This window comes from Sardina pilchardus, chromosome 12 (genome assembly GCF_963854185.1).
Source record: "Sardina pilchardus chromosome 12, fSarPil1.1, whole genome shotgun sequence".
NCBI classification, from domain to species: Eukaryota; Metazoa; Chordata; class Actinopteri; order Clupeiformes; family Clupeidae; genus Sardina; species Sardina pilchardus.
The window spans coordinates 29,212,478-29,235,032 of record NC_085005.1 but is presented as its reverse complement, the minus strand read 5'-3'; the positions used below and the strand labels follow the sequence as shown (position 1 = coordinate 29,235,032).

The window sequence follows — 22,555 nt, the reverse complement described above, 5'->3', positions numbered from 1 at the left end:
ATGTACTGTATGTGCAGTCAGCGATTTTACACAATTTCAAGCCTGTAACTTTTTTTTTTTTTCACATTAAGCAATCATCTCATGACCCAATAGCTACCCATTCCGTGAGCACAACAAGGTCTGTAGGCAGCATGGCTCCAAAATCAAGCAAAGTGGGGGCAGCCTGTACCCCAAACAAAAACAAAACCCTGCGTGGAGTTTCTCTGGGAATACTGAAAGGAGGGGCAAGATGCCTCCCTGGTGTGTTTAATTTGGTCCTTATAGTTAAAATATAATGTTTGTTGTTGTTGAAGAAAACATCTAATTATAAATATAAACATACAAACGTGACTTCCTGCGCAATCCATGACTGCACATTTAATAAACAGACTGTAATGTGAGTGGGAGAGGACATTTGTGGAGGTGGGCTGGGATATTTTTTATGGAGATTCTAAAAGGCTTTCAAGACTTCCTAACAAAATGTGACATTTTACTTACACTTTACAAAAAATAACCTACTTATGAGGGTCACATTACAACAGTAATGGATTGTAGCCTAAGGGACTTTACTGAACTTTGTTGACAGTGTCTTTTATTTTCTTTGACCGAATTAAATGACAAATCATTTTTGGCTTGCAACCATTTGCCTTGAGATCATGTTACATCATCAAACTTTCAGTAGGTGACATGTATAGGTTAAGCCAGAGCCAAATAGATACATGGCTCTGGGTTAAGCTAGGATAGGCTATCTGAGATAAACTATATGTAGGCCTGTCAATTCATGGGTTTCATCAGGTCCTTTTTCCACAGGTGTAGAAAATCAAGATTATGAATGCAGACTGCATGGTGCTTGATTAACCCACCTGTGGAAAAAAAGCACTGTCAAAATATCCTAGTCTTGTTGGGTATTGTGGATATTGGAGGAGCCAGGACCGGCTCAATAGACCTAGACTAAAGACAAATAAACCACAAGACAATCTGTTTAATAATCTGAGTATTTAATAATCTATTTCTCTATCCGTAGCCTAAGTCATCTGGGAATCCTCTATGTCGTCCTCATACCAAGTTGGACTTATCTGTGAATTAAAAGACATGACGTAGGCTATGAGCCTTATATTACCAACATTACCGGTGCAAAGAAAATACACGTGTGGGGTATATCAGGCTACTCACAACTCTCATCGAAGTGTCTTCGCTCGATGGTTCGGGCACTCGGAGTGCGTTCCATCCAGCCGGTTCGCTCCACTGTCGGGGCTGTTTGCAGCGCGCTAATGTCATATGTATTCTGAAGATGACAGTCGAAGTGCCTCTTCTCTGGTCGTTCCCAGAATTTACAGTCAGCCTCAATTCGACACCAAGTTTCTCTCCGCAAGTTTGATTCGTACAGTTCCTCGTGTTTTGCCTTTGCCATGGCCGTATCACAATAAAGGTATTTGTTAGAACGCTGCCGGTTGTCACTAAAAGCAAGGTCACGTCAGTGCAGAAACCTGAGAATGTGCGTCCGTAGCAACGTTGCAAGACATCAAGCAACTAACTAAAATGTGACATAAATACTAGCATTGTGATATCATATGTCCAACCACTCTTAGAATATTGAGATAATGGGATTATCGTTCTTTTGGGGTAAAAAGGTGAATAACAGCCCAGTGTTAACTCAAATCAAGTCAGTCATTTGAATGTATAGTGCATTTTTTGTGCTCAAATGCTAAAATAGGCCTACCCAAAGCACATATATCAAGCAATAATAATACAGGCAGCAAAATACCTGGGGAGGGTGGTTAATGCACCGTTTATGCATTAACAACTAACTTAAACTGGCTAATTGATTTATTTAATACATCTCATGAACTTATCAAACTATATTTCTGGAAAATTGCAAGCATGCATCAACAATATCCAGCCACTTTGGTTAATATTCAGGTTTATGAGACCATAAGTTGTTAGTAATACACATTTATTAAGAAATAATAAACAACAACAAACCACATATTCATTTTCAATGATAGTAGGCAAGCTGTCAGTGTCAACAGATGTAAAAGATGAGAAATATATACACGTTTTAAAACATACAGGCAAATTGGCTGCTGTTGGCATTCATGGTTCTCTCTCTGAATTCCATTATTCAATATTTCCATTTAAATATTTGGGCCTTCTCAGTCAGTGCAACAAAAACGTGTGTCACGTGGCATCTACTGTGCATTGCGTTTCTTCTGTCCGCAGACAGGCAAGGTAAGATGCACAGGTCTAAACATGTTTTAAAATGCCAGGGTAGTACAAGCAGGAGGAGTAATAGGAATAAACATAATGCGTAATGGAAAATGAGCACTTCAAACGGAGTAGTCTTTTAACATTAGGTAGGCTGTATGGTACAAAACAAAGACATGTCTGAAAAGTCATTATCGTCAACAAAACACACATCTGTTTCCGAATCTCTAACGAAGGTAAAATAACGGCCTTTGCCTTTACACTATTTTAGCACATGTAACAGGATCAGTAGCCTGGACAATGGCATTGGCTTACATGTTGGCAAAGAGGGCAGTGGTCCTTTCAGTTGAACTGAACTCCAGACAAATGCCATGGGAATGTTATAACAAAAATGTAATGGAATCCCATAGACTAAAAATGACCCTTTTGTAATGGAAAAAAACGCTCCTGCACTTTTTCCGATTTCATTTTTTTTTCTTTCACAGAATGACCAAAGTAAAGTTATGTGGTTTCCACACTGATCATTGGCCAGCCTAGGAGGCTGGGATGCCTCCTCCAATCGGAGGTGTTGAAAGAGGTGGTAGGAGGAGGGACTTAAGTTTGACAGACATGGCTGCGATTTCTGGGTCCTGTGTTTCATACATTTTCACCAGCCTGGCAAATTTCAGGACACCTAGGAAAAAAAGATACTATTATTATCATTATTAAACAAGAGACAGAGAGAGTTCAACCTCTAAGGAATCTTTGAACGCGCACAGAACACCCATTTAATTCACAATGATGGAATTAAATGTCAAAACACAGCTAAATTATATAAACTGATACATGTTTAATGCAATAAAATACTGGCACATGTATAGTGCTTTATAATAATTATGACAGCTATAAAACGGAAATATTTGGCCCTCCCAAATCTAGACACTCTTGCCAGCAAGCTACGGTAGGTCACCTTGTCCCATATCTCAAGTCTCATGCTAAAAACCTTGACTCAGAGCTTTTGTTTTTAAGGCTCTTAATAGGCAGGCCCCTAGTTATATAGTTAAAGACTTCATCCACCTACAGCAAGTCCCCAGGTCTCTCAGATTTGCGGACAAAACTCTCCTCCACGTGCCCCAATCACGACTCAAACAAAAGGGGTGATAGAGCCTTTGCCATGGCTGTGACACAACTGGACATGACAAATTCTCCCTCCATCTGCACTGATTTGAAATAATCAACCCAGCAGGTATTACAACCTAGCCTGGCTCCGCCTTCCTACGTACTTCCGCTCACTTTTCATTTCCCTTCAGAACGTTGTCTGGGTCTGCGGTATATTCGCGGGTTTCCTCAAGACAAAAATGTGCAGGTCCAATCAGCGAACAGAGGGAGTAGCTGAGAATGATGATGTTGTGCGCTAGTTTGAGCATGTCACATCACGACCAAATGTTAGCGAGTGGTTATGGCAGATCTGAGCAGCTCTGGGAAGATCCAATAGTTTTAAACCTCAACAGAGTATGCGCATTGAAGGAAGTTCACGCTTGGCAATGGAAGGTGGCCAGACTCTGTGTGCATTATGAATGTACGAGAGTACGGTAGGGCCAGGCTAATTACAACCAACCAGGGTACTAACAATACAATGTAACATAACTGTAGAATAAAAACACCTGACACACCCACGCATGCACAGAGATGCACTTCCATCAGAAGCTACGCCTATCGCGTCGATCATGAGAGCAACAAAGACGACAGAATATTGCGTAATACAGATTACACAGCTAAGTACAACATCGAGTGCGTTGGTAAATACAATCTGACACTCTGAAAACAGAATAACTCAAGGTTAAAAAGTTTCAGATTGTGCTCGGAGCGCTCGGAGTGCCAATTCACGAACGCTCCCGTCGATGCCACAGACAGACTCCAGCTCAGAGCTGCATTCACATACGTCGCTACTCGCCCATCTCTGAGCGAGAACTGTCAATGTAAAGTGAATGTGTTCTAGCTGAATGTGGCCAGGACAGGCGATGCGAGGACTAGCGATGCGATGTGGGCGGGTACAAAGTTAAAATAATTTTAACTTCCAGCGATGCGAGTGAAGCGAGTACCAAATCAGAATGTACAATAGAGATGATTGACAGTTAACGGAAGCGAGGAGCGATGTGCGAGTAGCGACGTATGTGAATGCCCCTTTACCTTCGCCCTCGTTGTTGAAGCCGTAGGCCTTGATGACCTCTTGCTGGATCTGGGTGGCCACGGGGAGGACCAGCTGCAGCATCTTGCCCATGTCGTTGCACGCGCTCTCCCGGGCCTCTTCCATCCGTGCCGCGTTCTCCGGCACAGAGAAGGCCTGGATCACCTCGCTCAGCACCACTGCACGCACATGAGTGCACAACACATACACACACACAGACACACACACGCACACACAATGCACGCACACACACACACACGCAATGCACGCACGCACACACGCACACACGCACACACGCACACACGCACACACGCACACACGCACACACACACACCAATTAATCTCATTTTAGCTCTGGGCTACTGGATCAACAACACTGTTCCTTTCTCCTCAAATCTATTTCATTACCACCCTAAAATCTTAAATGTACAACTGTCTCCTCCATTTTTTGAAAGTGTACATGAATCAAATGTGGTAACTGCTGATTGGTGGCCCTATACCTCGAGCCTGTTCCACTGTGAGTGTGGGCTGCTGCGCAGGGGCAGATGCCATTTCGGTTCTGTTGACCAGCGCTGGGCACTAGAAGACCTGCCAAACACAATGCATCAAGAAGAATTGTGAGCTACTTGGCCTACTCAGTGAATAACAAACAAACGAAAAAAAAACAAATAAAACATTTGGAAAGTAGGAAAGTTCCCTCAGATTAATTTCTCTTTATGATGGCATAACAATAAACACATATGCACACACGCCCCACTGGTTCACAAGTTGTAAAGTAGCCTAGGCTTGCAACAAAACATGGTCATTAAGAAACCAAACATCAGGGTTAAGATAGAATGGCCATTATGGCCATGGCTTGTGATGGAAATTAAGCAAAACGTTACAGTATAAAACTTACATGTTCATAGAGTCCAAATGTTAAAATGTCAAATGTTCCATCTTGAGTCTTAGAAGAACCATAGCTTAGAACATATTTCTGTCTGATGTGATGTGATGCTAGGCTAAGTACTGCCACATTCCTCTCCAGGTGAGTTTCATTATGTTCACTCGTGTTGTTACGAATTAATAAACTATTTGGGGTTTGACAATTCACAATCACGGACTACATAGTGCAATGAAATGTAAAATGTTTTAAACCCAACACAGACCACCATTCAAATAAATCACAACAGAATAACGTTAGAGTCCGACAGGGGTGCGTTCACACATCAAATGTCGATAAGAGCAATAGCTTACCTTAAATTACGTGGGGCTTTAACTGACTTCTCTATTTGTTATATCCTCCAGATTGCCTAAAGCACAAAGTCCAACTTCATGGAATACAGGATCTTTAAATGTATTCGATATCTAATATAGACACTAGAAAGACATTTCAAGTGAGCCCACCTATGTTTTTCGAGGCTACGAGAATTACATTGTCAACTTCCGGCGCAGCATTGCCGGCATATTGTGTCATAATAAAAGTCATGGACTTTTACGCTCACTCTCGCATTGCAAATAGCCTAATAATTATTTTATTAATAGGAACATCAATAACTGAAATTGTAGGACTTTTTAAAGAGGCGGCACATTGGGTGGCTTTAAGAGGACATTTTAACAAACATACCATTTCATCAGAATTATCTTGTGGAAATAATACAAAAAAACAGTTTGTATCTAGGGTATCACCACGCCTGAAGTGCCCTTGAGCAAGGCACCTAACCCCTCACTGCTCCCCGAGCCCCGCTGGTTGGGCAGGCAGCTCACTGCTCTGGGTTGTGTGATTCACCTCACTGTGTTCACTGTGTGCTGTGTGTTCACTAATTCGGTTAAATTGGGTTAAATGCAGAGAACTGAATTTCCCTCACGGGATCAAAAAAGTATATATTCTATTCTATTCTTCTTATTCATCAGTGAATCATAATTATGACTGGTCTTATCTGCTGTGTGTTATGACTGGAAGCTGAGTGTCCGTCAACCTCAGGTCAGGTCAAATGAACTGCATATGAGTAAATGATGACAGCAAAATGACAGCTTTAGCCTACTCCCAGACTGGGTCCCCCCCACACACACACACACACACACACTACACACACTAAACAACACCACTTAGTGCTAAACAAATCAGTAGCATCACTTCAGCCCTGTATACCAACTAAAGTCCAAATATATAAACAGGCCGATGTGATGTGTTCCAGTCGCAGGATGTGCTTCCAGGAAGAGAAAGTCACGGTGGCCTTGAGAGATCATTTCAGGGTCACAGGGAAGTCCATGACCCCATCCCTCTCAACTGTCATGTCCCAGAGACCCTGGGAACATAATGTAACATGCACGTCTTGATAATTCCATAATCCCCCCAAAACTTACATAATCCTCAAACCATCCCCAAATCCGAGACTGTGAATTGCTCCTTCTTATTGTAAGCCTAATGTTTGGTGTTATTGCTAATTGTTATAATGATGTTAAGTCGCTTTGGATGAACACATCTGCTAAATACCAGAAACATAAATAAACACTCCAGAGATTTACATATTTTCAAAAATAATAGAGTAGTTCCTTGAGCATCATTGTGCAATAGACAAATAGACCATTTTTTTTCTCCTGGTAATTTGAGTGCTCTAGAATTCCATCCCAGGAAACAAAATGTCCCAAAGTCAATCACCAGACAAATGCATTATCGCTTGAAATTTTGTTCACTACACAGTATTCAAATGAACAATGTTTAAAATAATGATGTTTTAATGATATTTTGATGTTCAAAGTGTCAATAATTGTGTTTGTTGAGAAGAATTGTGTTAGTCATATCATGTGGGGGAAACAGGTAGAACGCAGACACAACAAGACAACATGGAAAACACAAATGAAGAGAAGTGGTTTTGTGTTGGGAAAACACAAATACAGGAAAGTGGTTTTGCGTTAGTAAACACAAATGAAGAAAAGTGGTTTTGCTTTGGGAACACACAAATGAAGAAAAGTGGTTTTGTATTGGTAAACACAAATGAGGAAAAGTGGTTTTGCACTGGTAAACATATTTATTGACCATGCAGGGCTCTTTCACTTTGTTTGTTGCATTTTTGCTCTTTTCTTGTAACTCTTTCTCATGTCATCCTTTACAATAATGTTTTCAAACTGTCAACTGACATCTGTGCTCTCACCAAAGATCCTTGATTGCAACGTTGAGTGCTCAAGTTATTCTAGTTACTGGGTTCAACCAGATGGTTGTTCCCTGAATTCCACAAATACTTTCCCTGCATCACGAAACCACAATATTCCCATACAAACACACCTTTGTGAAAACCAAAGATCATAGAGCGCTACGCTCTAGAATCTTTGGTGAAAACATGTTATAAATACTACAAAATCCAAACCCATTCAGAGCTATCAGCAACGGAATGGACTGCTTTTGTATTTAGGAACATTCTTCCGTTGTCACATTAAGCTTTATTTATTTCTTTTTTTCATAAATTTCACTGGACTCATAATTTGTAAACACTGCATGCGTTTTCCCATGCTATGTGATCTTTATGGATAATACCATCATGTTCCATTGTTGATATTCTTCTTGAAATTTGTATAGGCTATACTGCACAATGTTCAGCCTAAACATAAAACAAACTCAATCATAGCCAGCTCAATGCTCTCAGTACCCCCACACCCCCTATTCTGTAATATAGGACCTCTGGTTCCCACAGATTTTCCCCTGCTGCTGAGAGGGGCCAGCTGGCCCATCTGTGTTTGAGAGTGAGTGGGTACTGCTGTCTAAATGCCTCAACCCGGAGTTGGCCAAACCACACCCCTGCCCTCTCAGTCCTGAGAGCATGGCTCCTACACAAGATGGCCGGCATCAGGGGCGCTATATGTCACACAAGCTCGGAAGATCACAAACTTTGGGTGGGCACAATTAGAGTTGGGGGGGGGGGTATGAAATGAGACAGAATATGATAGCCTACATGATTATATTAAATCTATCTGTCATATTCAAAGATTTGTGGGGGGGAACTTAACCAAAGCCTGAGCCTGGGCATATGTGTGGCTTCATTGGTCATAGTACCGCCGGCCAGGGGGACTTGAGAGCAAACCTGACTGGTTCTGATGCGGCGTGTGTGTGTGTTTGACTCACCTTGGCTCCAGCTCTGCACTATGGTCAGCTAAACGTCTGTGCCCGTGACCCGTGGGTGTTGATGTGTATGCGCTCGCATAAGCTCAGAGGCCGTGTTTGTTGTGTGTAGCGTAAGCGCAGCTTCAAACTCAGCTCTTTTGCACAAACACATTCCTGGACCGACTGTGTCACGGTGAGCATGTTTTCCTTTTGATCAGCAAAGCTGTTGGCTGCTCTCTTCAGCCAACGTACACAAACAGGACACGGATAGTTTAAGTGTTCGCTGTATAGCCTACTGAGATCCGTGTGGGACATAGGATCTTTTTTTTTTTTTATTGACGTCATTTTCAGATGGTTACAGTGTGGTGTGTTATTTCAACATCTCAAAATAAGGCGTGACTAAGGTCATGTGCTTTCCAGTCAAAGGTTTTTTTCAAATAGCATTGAAAACAAAGGCCCATCAAAAACAAATGGTGTCCTGTTGTTCAGAAGCAAAGAACATTTTGAAATATGCCTATATAGTTTTTTTTTGGACAGTTTTGAGAAGATTTCATTCATTTCAGATTTCCCCTAGCTTAACATGTCAAAAGATAATTCTTTATGAAGCTGTTTTGTCAATCATACAAAGGTATTGTAGTGCCTGCATTTATTTTGTATAGGCAAGTGTTGTATGCAAATGATCCAGGCCTCCTGTTAATGGAAGTCTGTGTATATTTCAAAGATCCTCTGTTTATGGTAAGCCTATCCACATAGCTACTTTTAGCAGCCTGTGCATGATGGCACCGGACAATGACGAGCATATGAACACTGAACTGAAGCATCAATTAAACTAAACAATAGTGTAGACTTGCGCCGCTGCGCTTCAACAGCAATATTTACGTTGCCAAGTAGCTGTTTGTCTTCTCTCTTTAATGACGCTCAATGTTTACATTCCCAGTCTGTCTTGGGGAATTGCCCGCTGTCTGCAGACTGAGGGAAAGTTTCACTGGCTGAAGGTACAATTAGCAATTTTAGCATTTCTTAACTTTGTCGCTGTTGGACTATATCCTGTGTGGTAGCCTGTATGGGAAATATCTGGCCGGCAAGGCCTGTCTCAATGGACATTTCCTGATTAATACTCTTCAACCATGTTGAACTTTTAGCTCTGAATTGCAGAGCATGAGAAGAGTCAGATAGATTTTTTCTTCTCAGAGCATATATTTTTGTACTGACTATGAGAACATGACGCCAGATAGCTTAAGTTCTTCAATGTTTAACACACACACAGCTGCACACACACACACACACACACACACACAGAGACTACTGGCACTGTTAAGAACCGAGGCTGAACTATACTCAAAGCCTTGGAACATGAAACAAAGCCTTGGGCACTGTACAAAGTCCAAGTCAAGTGCACAGTAGGAAACAATAATCCAGGTTATAAAGTCATGAGTCTCCCACATCAGGCATTTCTTCCTTTCTTTCTCTCTCTCTGGGGGTAAAACAACCAATTCAAATACAGGTCACTAAATTACTGAGACAAACCAGCCTTGCAACATGAAGTAGGCCCTGCCTGAGGTGGACAGAGCCCCAGAGAGGCTTAAGTGTTGTTTTAAATTCTTGATTGGAACAGTGTTCCATGGAAAGCCCAGGAATTTAATTAGGTCTTATGCAGAGAGGAGGAGGAGGATGAAGATGATGAGGGAGAAGACAACAACAATGTTTACTTCAGTTTTTATCTATATTGAGGGTCTGCTGTGAAGCTGTTTGAAGCTGCACATAAGCTGACAGCGCTTATAGGGCAGGCTAAGTCTGAAATAAACACTGTTAGAGAGCTCTGACAGACAAACAGAACACAGAGAATTGCTCTCACCTTATAAGGTGCCTCCTTCTTAGTGCCCTGTTAAATAGATAATGGACCTATACACAAACCACTGTGACGCAGGCAATATTGAGTTTGTCTCTCTCTCTCTCTCTCTTTCTCACACACACACAGAAGTGTGTGACCAAATCTATGATGAGGATGACATGCTGGACTTAACTGTATTGTGTTGACGCTGGCTGTCGTTTCTGACAGACAGTCTGTCTCTGTGGTTTAGTAATCTTTTCAAACGTACATTTCAGTGTCAAGTTAAATCGTACATGTTGGTCCATATCTTTCCTCTCTGCCTCACCAGCCTTTCCTTAAGCACTGCCCTCACTCGCACCATAAATATCCTCATCTTTTCCCATTACACTTTCTTTAACATGCTATGTCTTCATTCACTGAACACTCACACCATATACAGTATCTTCATCTTTTCCCATTAAACTTTCTTTAGCATGCTATGTCTTCATTCACTGAACTCATTACAATAATGACAGTTTTAGCCGTATTGCATATAAACCGCAGGACGGTGTTTCTTACCAAAGATGAAACCATGCATCAAACACACCTGTGTGTTCATCACAGTGCCCGACGGCCCAGTGAATCATAATTAGGGTGAAGAGAGGAAACACATTCTCATGTGTTAACCTAATATGGTCCCGCCCCTGAAGGAATGGCACAGAAATCAATGTATACATTTGTATAAACGGTTCATTAATAGGCTGGAAATTACGGGTAACTATCATCATATTACTATAAACATACTGTACTTCTCCCCGACCTACATGTATGTTCAAATAAGACTGATTCCTTTTTCATGTCACAATCGCACTGACAACATCCTGCATGTGTGGACAAGCCATCAAATACTTCCAACAAAAGAGGAACAGGAGTCACCAAAACCTAACAAGACTGACGGATGCCTCTGAAACTTCCCCGCACAATTTCAAATGAAGTCTCTGGCTCTGACGTACAATGTACAATGTACAATGTACACTGTCTATATTGTTTATAATATTGCAGCAGTCTGGATTCTCCCCAGCAGTACATTATATGGCAGATAGCCCTCTGGGGGTAAGAGTGTTTTACCCTCCCATGTTTAACACTACACATGACATGCCCCTTATTCCCTCGTGGGCTTCAGCCAACATGATATTTTTAACCTTTTGTAAGCAAACAGTCGTGATGTAAATTAGGTTCATATTTTACAGACCATACCACTATTCTCCTGGGGCATGGGAGGCCAGTGCCAGTATTTATTTCCATTGTTTAATTTATCTATCCATTAACAGTGTACAATGAAATCAGAAACGTGAACTGAACTACACTGTACAATTCAACTGGCCAGACAACTCCTTGTAGAGTTTACTCTTTTAACAGATACAGTGCCTTTAAACTGTGGGGAAATGTTCAGCATTCAGACAACAATTTAGCTGTTTAATGTCTACTCCGGTTGTTGTTGTCCATCTGGCTACACTTTAAAGAAATGTAGACATTACAAGGAGTGATTTTGAGTGTATCTTATCCATAACCTCTGAGGCCAACTGCTTATAGGGAGTCTGGAATAATAACAAGCTTCTTATAAAATTAACTTTCTTTATTGTGACAGCTCTGTTTTACTTTCATTTTATGTAATCTATCAAGAATTCCCTGTTTAGTCCTATAAATAATGGTAAGGCTTTGTCTACGACAGACTCTCATGCTCGCCTAGGATACTGTGTTAGCCTGTCTTTGGCGTTGTGAAAAAAGCTTTGTACTCTGCCATACAGTCAGCTTGCCTGTGCGGTACTTTCTGCCTCTTTACGGATTCATTTTCTGTATTTTTACCCCAAGTATTTCCTGTTTCCTTGTGTCCCTGGAAATGCATATTTTCATGGACACAAGTACAGTTGTGCTCACACATACACATGCTAAAGTCAAATCCGACCTTTAAGGACACATCAATATTACCGAATCTATGAAATGACTAGCCTTTAAAAAAAAAAAAAAAAAGATCTGCCTGTCTGTATGGGAATTTAAAGAGGAACTATGCAGGATTTACGATTTCATCTCTGGTTTCGGTTTCGTTGTTCGTTTTCGCTCGTTTTATGCTTGCATTTTCTCTATATACGACACATTATTCATTCACAACCACAAGGAAAATCAGTGTCCTTAAAGGTTAGATTTTTCCACATGGTTTTAATTAAGGCATTAAGATCAACTTCCAAAAAATGTCCACGTTTTAGTCAACTTTGGCACATGTATGTACAGGGTATGCAAACATAAGAGCACAGCTGTATTTAATGTGTTTAGCTTTGAGAATCATTGGATTAAGCTTATGATTTAAACCTTCATAAAATCATAAAATCATCACTGGTGCTATCTTCAATTTATACGGTGATGTACTGTACAGTGCCACTCCCATCTCGTCCATGCAGTCCTGATGGTGCTCCATCAGTTCTTGCACTTAGTTCTTGTCTTCTCAGGTCGTTCTGTACTGTGTCCCGTCCTCTCCTCGAGCAGTCTGTCCGCTCACATTTAGTCAAAGGCATGTAGGTCCGCAGCTGTGACCACACGTCTGACCTCGGACGCAGCCTGTCAGGAGGACATCCCTCAATCTGATTGGATCATCCACTGTGAGTGTACTCCATGGTGGGCAAAACAGTGCCAAGCGTTTGACCATCCAGGCCCCTCTGGGCGTCACCCCTCACGGGCAGAGGGCAACAGGCGTCGGTGCAGGCGGCTTGGGAGCATCTGCTGGGGTGCCAAGCCTGACGGGTCGCGTGGCATGGATGGTCCTGTCCACACTGCCCAGTGGCTGCTGCCGCCGGCACAGCTTCCCCCACAGGAAGCGTAGGACAGAGGGGCTGAGGATGATGAAGACCCAGGGGTCCACGATGGAGTTGAAGGAGAGCAGCCGAAGCATCTGGAGGTTCTGCTCAGGCCAGGGATGAGTTCGGAAGAAGTTTGTGTACAACTGGACCTGAGGAGTACACACAAGCAAGCCACTGCATCAAAACATAAAGCTGACAATTCTACAATTAAATTATTATTACTAGCAGCTAGGGGCTGGGCAAGACCTAACCAAATGCTACTTCAAAACAAATAAAATATGTATGGGTGAAAAGAAACTACAAAACGACTACAGGGTAGGGTGAATCTTATTACATCTGATTTTAGATTGATTAAGTTGGCTTACCACAAGCGGAAGAGAAAAAACTACAAAACAAACAGTCATCACGACGAGAAGGAGAAGATGCTCCACTTCTCTTGTGATTGACTCGTATCTCTTACGGCCGTGCGGTCCTCGAAACGATCCACGATTGTTTGTTCTCCTCCGGTACATGCCAAACAGATGATAACCGACAGATCCGTTGCAGAGCACCGTGCACACAATCATCACGAGCATAGCAGATGCGTAGAGTCCCGCGTAAACTCGACCGGGGAGCTCTTGAGGATGCATGTCAAAAAAGCACCACGTACCAGGACAATGCAACCGATACTGCCCAACACCAGCGAAAGGTAGCGTACAGAATGCAAAGCAAACCAGGTAGATGAGAGGAATCGTGAAGTAGCCGCAGCGCGTGGTGATGTACCTCTCGTAAAAGTACGCGTGTCCAATGGAGAGCCAACGCTCCACAGCCATCGCCAGCAGGATGGACAGGGTGGCCAGGCTGAAAAATGTCATGCTGAAGCCGAAGTGGTTGCAGAGAGGTCTGCCTCCCATCGTTTCAAGGTTTGCCTTCCTCACGTATGCGGCAAGAACTACCGGGCTGACGGCAAGAGTTCCGAGTAAATCTGTGATAACCAAAGCAGTAACCAACACGTGAAAAAGACCGTGACTTTTCGTCCAACGTCGTATCTCCAACAGAAACAACGCGAAGATGTTTCCAAGGACCCCAGCCGCGAACATGGATGCGGAAACCGCCGGAGTCCCTGGGTTGTCTGGACCGATGAGTTTGCACTCTGAAACATTTGTGAGGTCCATCTTTTGACTTTAATTCTGTTCACACTTAAACTGTCACAGTTCTATAGTATCAACGGAGAAAACTCCGGACAACTTCACGGACAAAAGCAGTGCTTTCTCTGTGAGTATTCTGCACGTGTTTTACAGTCTCCAAATGTTCGTCTTGCGCTCCCGAGCGCAGCACTATATGAAGTGTAGCCTACACGACCCGCTCTCTGACAAGTAGAAGCAGTGATTCACCCCGTTGCAATTTGTGCTCATGACGTCATTTTATCAGTGAAAATATGGTCATGTTGCAAATAGTGGGGGAAAATGTTGTAGAGGAGCGCGCATTGGAGGCATGCAAATGTGTAAGATATTTTAATTAATGGAGTTTAATTACTATTCTAGTTAAACTAATGAATTAATTAGTAGTCCAAGCTGAGAGCTTTTAATTATTGGAGTTGAATTACTATTTTAGTTAAACTAATAAAACAATTACTAGGCTAAGCTCAGAGCTTTCGTTAAACAGGAACCCCTTTCAGCTGGCTTAATTGAGTCAAAGTAGCCTATTTCTTTCAGACATGTAGTTTCGCTAAATGTTGTTCTCTGTTCTCGTGTGTCCAATATTTTAGTGTTTGAAAAAAAATCTTGCGTATAGTTCGCTCGGACGGTGATACGGTGTTTTACACATTTTCTGAATTTAACATTTATCAAACAGCAGTTTGAGAAGAATACACAGAAAGTATAATTGCTTGTATTATTATTTGTCAATACTCCCCCGATGTCATGGCCGGTTAGCTCAGTTGGTTAGAGCGTGGTGCTAATAACGCCAAGGTCGCGGGTTCGATCCCCGTACTGGCCAAGGATCTTTATTGTTAGTGAGGGAACGTATTTGTCAACAATGAACATGGCAACGTTTCACAATCACCACATGTAAAACGTATACCCTGTCTAATGCAGGTCAATGGTACCGATAATTCAAACAGATATTTCTGAGGATTTGACACCTGCAGCTATGTAGTGATATACACCAGCTGTTTTCAGCAAAGGAGGTGAGAGAGGGAGTGTATGATAAATTCCAATTACAGGCACATGTTATAGGTTAAGCATGGCACATGTAACAGGCACAGGCATGACCAAGAGAATTCAAGGGTAGTCGTAGGCATCACTTTACTCTCCGGTATAAAAGGAGAGAGTAAAATCGATATGTCAATCTTTTAATTGCATAACGTGTAATAAAAACATTGACATATGCAAACTGTGTGGGTTTTTTTTCTTACCAAATCAAAATTATAATCCAATACAATGTTTTTCAACTTCAAACTATAAACATGTAGCACCCCCCCCCCCCCCCCCCCCCACACACACACACACACACACAAACACATCTCGTTATCAATCACAGTAATCCATATACATCCAAAACTATTAAAAAATAACATCTTCACTTATTCCTGTGTTGAGAACACCACATGGACTATTTTGATTCTAGAGTACATTTCTATTAGGGCCCGAGGGCCTGTTGGCTACTGGTCAGGGGCTTCCTGCTGAGATTTATTGCTGCTGAGGGAGAAGGAGCCCTGGAAGGGTCAGGGCAGCAGCGTAATCTAAAAAGCCTCAGCATTTCTGGGCCAGGGAGTCTATTCCCAGTGAATGTCTTATCCTCTAAAGATGCCTCTTTTCTCCCAGGCGTAAAGTATGCCAGTTCAGTGGGATCGTCAGCCTTTAGTGGCCCACCACATTTAGCATTTACATTTATTATTATTTACAAAAAAAAAGGGAAACAGTCAAGGTACGCTGTGACAAGGACATGTCTGTGTAGCAGTAAGTATGACAAGTGGTATAAGTGCTAGATTAAGCATGTCCTGCGGGAAATGTACCGGGAAACCAAAATGCAAAAAAAAAAATAGTGCAAAAAAGCCAGACGGGCCCCTGACTCACTTGGACTTCAAATGCATGGTTCTTATTCTAGATCAATGGTTCCCATGCTCCACTAGATGTATGGCCCAGTAGATCTGTGGTACCCATGCTCCATTAGTTTCATGTTTCCAATGCTCCATTAGATGTGTATAGCATTAACAGGAAACTCCTTGGAGTGTCATCAAGGGCCTATTCCAGTGAACATGATTTTCAAAGGACGGTATATATAGATGGACCAATAAATAGTGTTTGTTTGATGCAATCATATCTGATATATATCGAATAAATGATGTATACACTAATCCAGCGAAACACGGAAGTAAAGCAGCGCCGTCATTACTGCGTGCCTGGCTGCTAAGAAATTAGCCCGTTGGTTCCGTAGGCGGCTGTTGCAGAGGTTTGCTGTAATTAATACACGTCTTAATACCTTATGTTGTTAATAAATGACCTTCATCGGTATGTTTTGGCCACAGTCTGACATCATCTACCCAATGTTCCCTTTCACCTGACATTTTCTTTCATGAGCAGGATCTCGTTAGACATTCTCTGATGCTTTCATTGAAAAGCACAGGCAAGTGTCACTCGTCACACTCCGCAGGCACGCAGCGATGGCGATATTCAAGATGGCAGCGCCCATAAAGTTTGCGCTGGATTAGTGTTTATGAATTTCTTCGAATTTCATTGAATTTCAATTCTACTTCCTTTAATTCAAATTCTAATTGTAATTCTACATCCTGTTTTTGACCAAAATTTGGTTATTAAGTGATGATGTAATAATGGGATAATACATCTCTTTCCGGGTCCAACAGCTTTCAGATTCACTTGTTTTTCTCCATAGACAGTAAAATGATTTTTTTTTTGTTTTATTATATTCTATTCTGAGTTACCTTTAAGAAAATTGTCATCTTACTACTGACTTGTATTCGTGGAAGCCTGGACGTTACCCTTGAATATATCATCTAGCTGCACAGCTATAGTAATAGCTTCATTAAAGTTTAGCGGTTTTGTTTTACCATCGCTAAAACAGAGGTAATGATGACTATGTTTACAAGTTGCAAAAACCGTCTGGCTGCACTAGTGAACGTCTTTTCACGAAAACAGCTGTTGGGCCCTTGAATTCAAATTCAATTAAAATCTTGAATTTCCCCTTGGGGATCAATAAAGTATCTAATTATCTATCTATCGATCTATCTATCTAATTCAAATTCAAGAACTGAATTGGAATTTAGGAGTCATTCTCAATTCAATTCTGAATTTTGCACAAGCCTGGTCCTCAATCAGTTAATAGTGGAGGTGCACATCTATAGTAGCACACAGTGCTTACAGTGCAACGAATGCTTACGAAGCTTCGAATAAGGTCTGCTGGTTAAAATGAGCAGCAATGGGGTGTGTCTACACTCTTTATGTGTCCAACATACCATTTGCCATAACCAATCGCTAACGTTTGGTCGTGACTTTATATGCTCAAACTAGAGCATAACCTCAACGTCATCGTTCTCAGCTACTCCCTCTGTTCGCTGATTGGACCTGCACATTTTTGTCCTCAGAAAACCCGCAAATACACCGCACTATGTAGAGGTGAAAACTGAACGGAAGTACGTAGGAAGGTGGAGTCAGGTGACCTTGAGTTCCATGTGAAAAATGTCCAGAATTCTCCCTCAAAGCATAATCTCATTCTGATTCATTGGGCTATTGGGGGCACTGCGCTTAATTCACAGGTGCGGTAAATACTGTACTGGAAATTACTATAGTGGATGAGCGGTTGTGATGGGGAAGGCACTAGGGCCATGCGATAAACCGTTGTCATCTGGGTTACTATGGTGCTCCATTCTGAATGATCTGGGTGTGGGACATTATTCCTCCCCATGGATCCTGTGACTAGTAGTAGCTGTGGTTGAGAACAGGGCAGACAGGTTATGATTCATATTTCACGGCATCGCAGACACTAAAGCCCTCTCCCATGCAGTGACCCACAGAATCCCCGGTCTCTGCTAGACCCTGGAGTGTGTTGAGTCACCACAGCAACTAGTCATCTCTATAAAAAACTACATTCCCCAGAGTCCTTCCCAGTGCCACTTTAGTGATTTGGTCAATTTTTATTATGCATATGGAGTCGTTGGGAGTTTCTGGAAATGTACTGACATAATAATGCTGACATTTTCCCCGCCTTCTTGAGTCAGGCTATTGCGTCACTCTGCTATGGTTGTAAGAGATAGCTGGGAAAATCTGGACACTTCACAGGTCAAGGACAAGAGTAGTGTAGTAAGCGGATGTAGCTGTGTGATCACTTTTTCACGGCACTCTGCTTCGCAAAAGAAACCCACTTAGACCACTAGATGACGTTTTTCAGATGTTGCCATGTCGTGAAATTACAAAAGTGGAACAAGAGTGAAAGACACATACAGCCTATTTTGACCCAGTTAAGACCCAGTTTAAAAGGTGTTTCTTTCTAATATCAGATCAATGACTGTGATTATGGAAGCTTCACTCTGCAAACGAATACTTGTCTTTCATAGGGACTCTGTGCTGAACAGACAACGACCAACAGACAGAGGGTGAGAAGTGGAGAGTTCTGGTTTAGTCTGAGGTTCGCCTGACAGTCCACTCCGCGTAATGTCCTCCAAACTGTCACAAAGTCATCACCCAAGTCTGTCAACATCTGACCCGCCAATAGGAAGGCTACAATCATGATCAACTGGACAACTGAGACATCCATACTCTACATCAAAATGATACTCATCATAAATTTAAGGTGTTTGTGACAGCTGATGAGGACTTTGCGCCGAAGCCAAACACTGGAATGCATGTGGCTTGTTGGAAGACCAGGTAAATTTACTCACTAGCATCCTAACCATTCTGTCAGCTAGGGGGTTCGTGTGGCCAACACTATGGGTCTTGCCAACTTCCTGTTGTGTCACAAGCTCTTACAGTATGTCAGGCATGTAGCACACACATGATCCTCAAACTGTCCAGCAGATGGCAGCATAAATAACAGCATGATGACCCTTCCTCAAGTCACCTGTCACCTGTCAGTGTTCTAGAAAAAGGGGTTGCCCCAGGGGAATTAGCTCAAATGGTAGAGCGCTCGCTTAGCATGCGAGAGGTAGCGGGATCGATGCCCGCATTCTCCACTTATTGGTCTTTTACTTTTAAATGTAATTCCACATCCTCAGCCAGAGAAATGATCGGAACACAAGGTCTGGTCATAGTCCTGTGCGTGTCACAATTCCCGTGCAAGAGGTTTACACAAAGCTTCCAAAACAGAACTATGATATTAGTTACACCTGGAGCCGAGTAAACATACAGTTCTGCAATCTATAAACTCTACATAGTAGGCCATGTTTTCATAAAAAAAAAAGGGCGGCTTAAACTTTTTAATGGTGTCGGATGGCGGGGGTACGCGAGCCAATCAGGATGTAGGAGGTGGTCCGTGTAGGGAACAGTTTGGGAACAGCTGTTTTAGATGAATGGACAAAAAAGCCCCACAGCCAAACTCAATTCTGTGGAAAAGCGTCATGGGATATTCTCATGGGATATTCTAAACACTCCTGTAGGTGGAAAGGCCAGGCGCCCCAATATTTTTGTCAGTGTATATTATTTACCAGCTTGATCTTGGTCTATGCAGACAGGAGAGAAATCATCACTGGATGCCTAAAAGCAAGAACAAAGAAATGTCATCCATCACCACCATCGTAAGCCTTCAACTTTGTGTTCTTTGGCAAATACACAAAGTGGATCATTGTGTATTCTATCTGGCCAGCAGATGGCAGCACAAATGGCTATGCTGGTTCTCCAGGTCTCTGTAACGTCTTGTTTTTCAAGTATACCTTGCACCCCAGGGGAATTAGCTCAAATGGTAGAGCGCTCGCTTAGCATGCGAGAGGTAGCGGGATCGATGCCCGCATTCTCCAGTTATTGGCCTTTTGAATGTAATTCAGTAGTCCATATCCTCACCTGGAATGAACGCAACACAAGGTCAGGTCACAGGGACTTTGAAATTAAATCAGATGTATGAAGAGGTGGGTCATTGAGTCTTCGGTCTGTCCACTAGGTGGCAGCACAAATAGCCATACGGTGTCTCAAAGCCCCCTCTAGAGGTCATCGGGCCCTCAGGCCACCTTCATGAAGTCTGTTTCTGACAGTGTGGCCAGAGACATTCACACCAGTGATCTGCTAGAGTTAATTCTGTAAGGCTCTAGCAGGGCTCCTATTGTTCCTCCTTGCACAAAGGAGCAGACACTGGTCCTGCTACTGGGTTAAGGACCTTCTACCACTCTGCCCTGCTCTCCTAGAGCAACTGCCTGTCCCCTGGAATCTCTTCGATGCTCTTGAGACTGCAGTGGGAGACACAGCAATCTTTTTAGCAATGGAAAGTATTGGTGTGCTATTCTGGAGGAGTTGGACTACCCTGTGCAACCTCTGTAGGCTCCAGATACTGGCTTATGCTCCCAGTAGTAACACTGACCCTATCCAAATGTAAAACTAGCCTATGTAGGCTTATGTAGCCTCACTTTTTTTAGGCCAGAGAGTTGTTGAATGTTTGGATGCATTTTGAATGTGCTTTGCTGAATATATTAGCTGTTAACTGAATTGTGAGGGGTTTTTTTATTGAGTTTTAAAGGCCAAAACTGCAAAAATCCGAAAACGCTAAAAAGATAGCCTACTGATGTTTCACATCAGTAGGCTATTTTGTTTTTTATTTTGTTACATTTTATGAGCCAGTTTTATGAGCCCAACTCTGCTGGGCATACACTGTGCGATGAGTTTTGGCTCAATCATGCGTCTTGTGCTGAATCGCACAGTGTATGCCCAGCTTCAGCAATTCGCCAAGACTTGTTGTGATCATAATATTGAGATTCAGGAGGATGAGAATACAAGATGAGTAACTGGTGGGTTGGTCACACACACACACACACACACACACACACACACACACGGGATCGATAACCGCATTCTCCAAGCAGGATTCTTTTCTGTGTAAGTCCAAGCAAAGTCCACATCCTGACCCTGAATATGACACCATGGTCGTTAACACAGTGACGTCAGTGCTCTATAGGCTAAGATAGCTATAAAAGGATTTGGGATGCCACTTCATGAGATCACACATTACCTTGGTGACATTTCATAATGAAGATGGTATGATAATTTACTTTTAAAATGTGTTGCTTTTCACACAGCCAAAGGCACAGGAAACGGCTGCCTCATTCCATTCTTTCAAACTCTTTTTTCACAAGCTGGTTGTGTGTCATGCAGTTGTTTCTTTGTAATACATCTTTGCCATTTTCGGCTTCGGTAAACATCACAATGCTTTGAACTGTGGGTAATTCCCTTTGGTGACGGAAACCCTTATGCCCAGAGACGAATTTCGCGAGAATGCACGGCAAAGTCCATTCAGTCTGTCAGTCTGGACTTTGGGGTTGGGCCTTTCAAACCAACTGTTATTTTCTTGATAAATGGAATTCTCAGTTTCTAGAGAACTTTACATGATCCCATCAGAACACGTGGAACTGGTTATGCGGTTGCCCGCGGATACGTTGCTCAATCTGAACATGCACTAACGATGTCAGAAACTTGGCTCCACTTTGTACCACTTGACAAGTTCATTTGTGACCTTTTGAGAGCATCTCTGATACAGTAATTTAGTCTATGAGATGTAACAGGCAGGTCAGCATACTGATCTGTTGACTGTTTGCAGGTCATGGCATGTCTCGTCGGGAGAGAAAAGCTGCTGTTCTCAAACACTGCCCACTTAATCAACAGAGTCAGTGTACTGACGAAGGGATAGATCAAATAGATATGGAAGGTTTGCAAAGTGATATCATGCTTCATACCTTATCACATACCATACCATAGATATAGATACCATATCATAGCATACTAATAAATACAAAAATATACGTTAGTATTTTGTTTTGATACATGGTTTGGCTATGCATTTTGTAGTTTATTTTGATACGCTTAAAATTACGGTATTTGATATTTTATTTTAAGATACACTTTGATGTATTTTTGCTCATCCCTAACATCTAGAGAAGCCAGGCAGCTACAGTGCTACACCCTATATTTAAAATTAAGCCCCCCCCCCCATAGTGTAGCACTGTGGCTCTTCTGGCTGGTTTCTGCAGCAACTTTTCAGGGTTTTTTTCTCATACTGACAGCACTCAGTGACTTTGAGAAACAGAGGTCTGTGAGAAAAATGGGCAGCATTTTCCTTTAAAGTAGGGTTCAGACCAAAGATTCCCGACGAGACGAGATGAGACGAGCCGCGACGTTCTAAAACCTTGCGACTGCGACTCAACATGTTTAAGGTGCTGTGTCCACCAAACGCGTTTTTTACAGCCAGAGCGGCCTCAACCTCCTTTTCTCGGCGCTTCGATAAGTGTTTATTGTTGCTAAGTTACCAAAACCAGTTTATAACGAGAAGTGACA

At 42.3% G+C, this 22,555-nt stretch overlaps 3 protein-coding genes and 3 non-coding genes across 6 annotated transcripts in view; 3 read left to right on the top strand and 3 right to left on the bottom strand.

Annotated features, from left to right (window-relative positions):
- Nucleotides 1-1,004: 1,004 nt before the first annotated feature.
- Nucleotides 1,005-22,555, bottom strand: part of LOC134097432 (spermatogenesis-associated protein 45-like) — a 27,558-nt gene continuing 6,007 nt past the window's right edge. Inside the window, exon 2 of the mRNA XM_062550307.1 lies at nucleotides 1,005-1,055. Coding sequence (XP_062406291.1) covers nucleotides 1,036-1,055 — 20 coding nt within the window. The 3' untranslated portion in view covers nucleotides 1,005-1,035. The remainder of the gene's footprint in view (nucleotides 1,056-22,555) is intronic.
- On the bottom strand, nucleotides 1,924-5,772 carry LOC134097782 (protein C10). The gene is made up of 4 exons (XM_062550727.1): nucleotides 5,588-5,772; nucleotides 4,852-4,939; nucleotides 4,354-4,530; nucleotides 1,924-2,857 (listed from the first exon to the last, which is right to left on the bottom strand). The coding sequence occupies exons 2-4, from the start codon at nucleotides 4,901-4,903 to the stop codon at nucleotides 2,718-2,720; spliced, it is 369 nt and encodes a 122-aa protein (XP_062406711.1). The 5' UTR covers nucleotides 4,904-4,939; nucleotides 5,588-5,772; the 3' UTR covers nucleotides 1,924-2,717.
- LOC134097821 (prostaglandin E2 receptor EP2 subtype-like) lies at nucleotides 11,596-14,373 on the bottom strand. The gene is made up of 2 exons (XM_062550770.1): nucleotides 13,457-14,373; nucleotides 11,596-13,240 (listed from the first exon to the last, which is right to left on the bottom strand). The coding sequence occupies exons 1-2, from the start codon at nucleotides 14,243-14,245 to the stop codon at nucleotides 12,965-12,967; spliced, it is 1,065 nt and encodes a 354-aa protein (XP_062406754.1). The 5' UTR covers nucleotides 14,246-14,373; the 3' UTR covers nucleotides 11,596-12,964.
- Nucleotides 14,995-15,068, top strand: trnai-aau (transfer RNA isoleucine (anticodon AAU)). The gene has a single exon. It is a non-coding gene; the product is annotated as a tRNA-Ile (tRNA).
- trnaa-agc (transfer RNA alanine (anticodon AGC)) lies at nucleotides 19,185-19,257 on the top strand. The gene has a single exon. It is a non-coding gene; the product is annotated as a tRNA-Ala (tRNA).
- Nucleotides 19,965-20,037, top strand: trnaa-agc (transfer RNA alanine (anticodon AGC)). Its single transcript has one exon. It is a non-coding gene; the product is annotated as a tRNA-Ala (tRNA).

Coding starts and splice junctions, on each gene's coding strand:
- LOC134097782 (XM_062550727.1), bottom strand. CDS start 4,903: ATGGCATCTGCCCCTGCGCAGCAGCCCACACTCACAGTGGAACAGGCT. Junction 4,531..4,851: donor CACAGTGGAACAGGCTCGAG/GTATAGGGCCAC, acceptor ATGTGCGTGCAG/TGGTGCTGAGCGAGGTGATC. Junction 2,858..4,353: donor CTTCAACAACGAGGGCGAAG/GTAAAGGGGCAT, acceptor TTTTTTTCCTAG/GTGTCCTGAAATTTGCCAGG.
- LOC134097821 (XM_062550770.1), bottom strand. CDS start 14,245: ATGGACCTCACAAATGTTTCAGAGTGCAAACTCATCGGTCCAGACAAC. Junction 13,241..13,456: donor TTTTTTCTCTTCCGCTTGTG/GTAAGCCAACTT, acceptor TGTACTCCTCAG/GTCCAGTTGTACACAAACTT.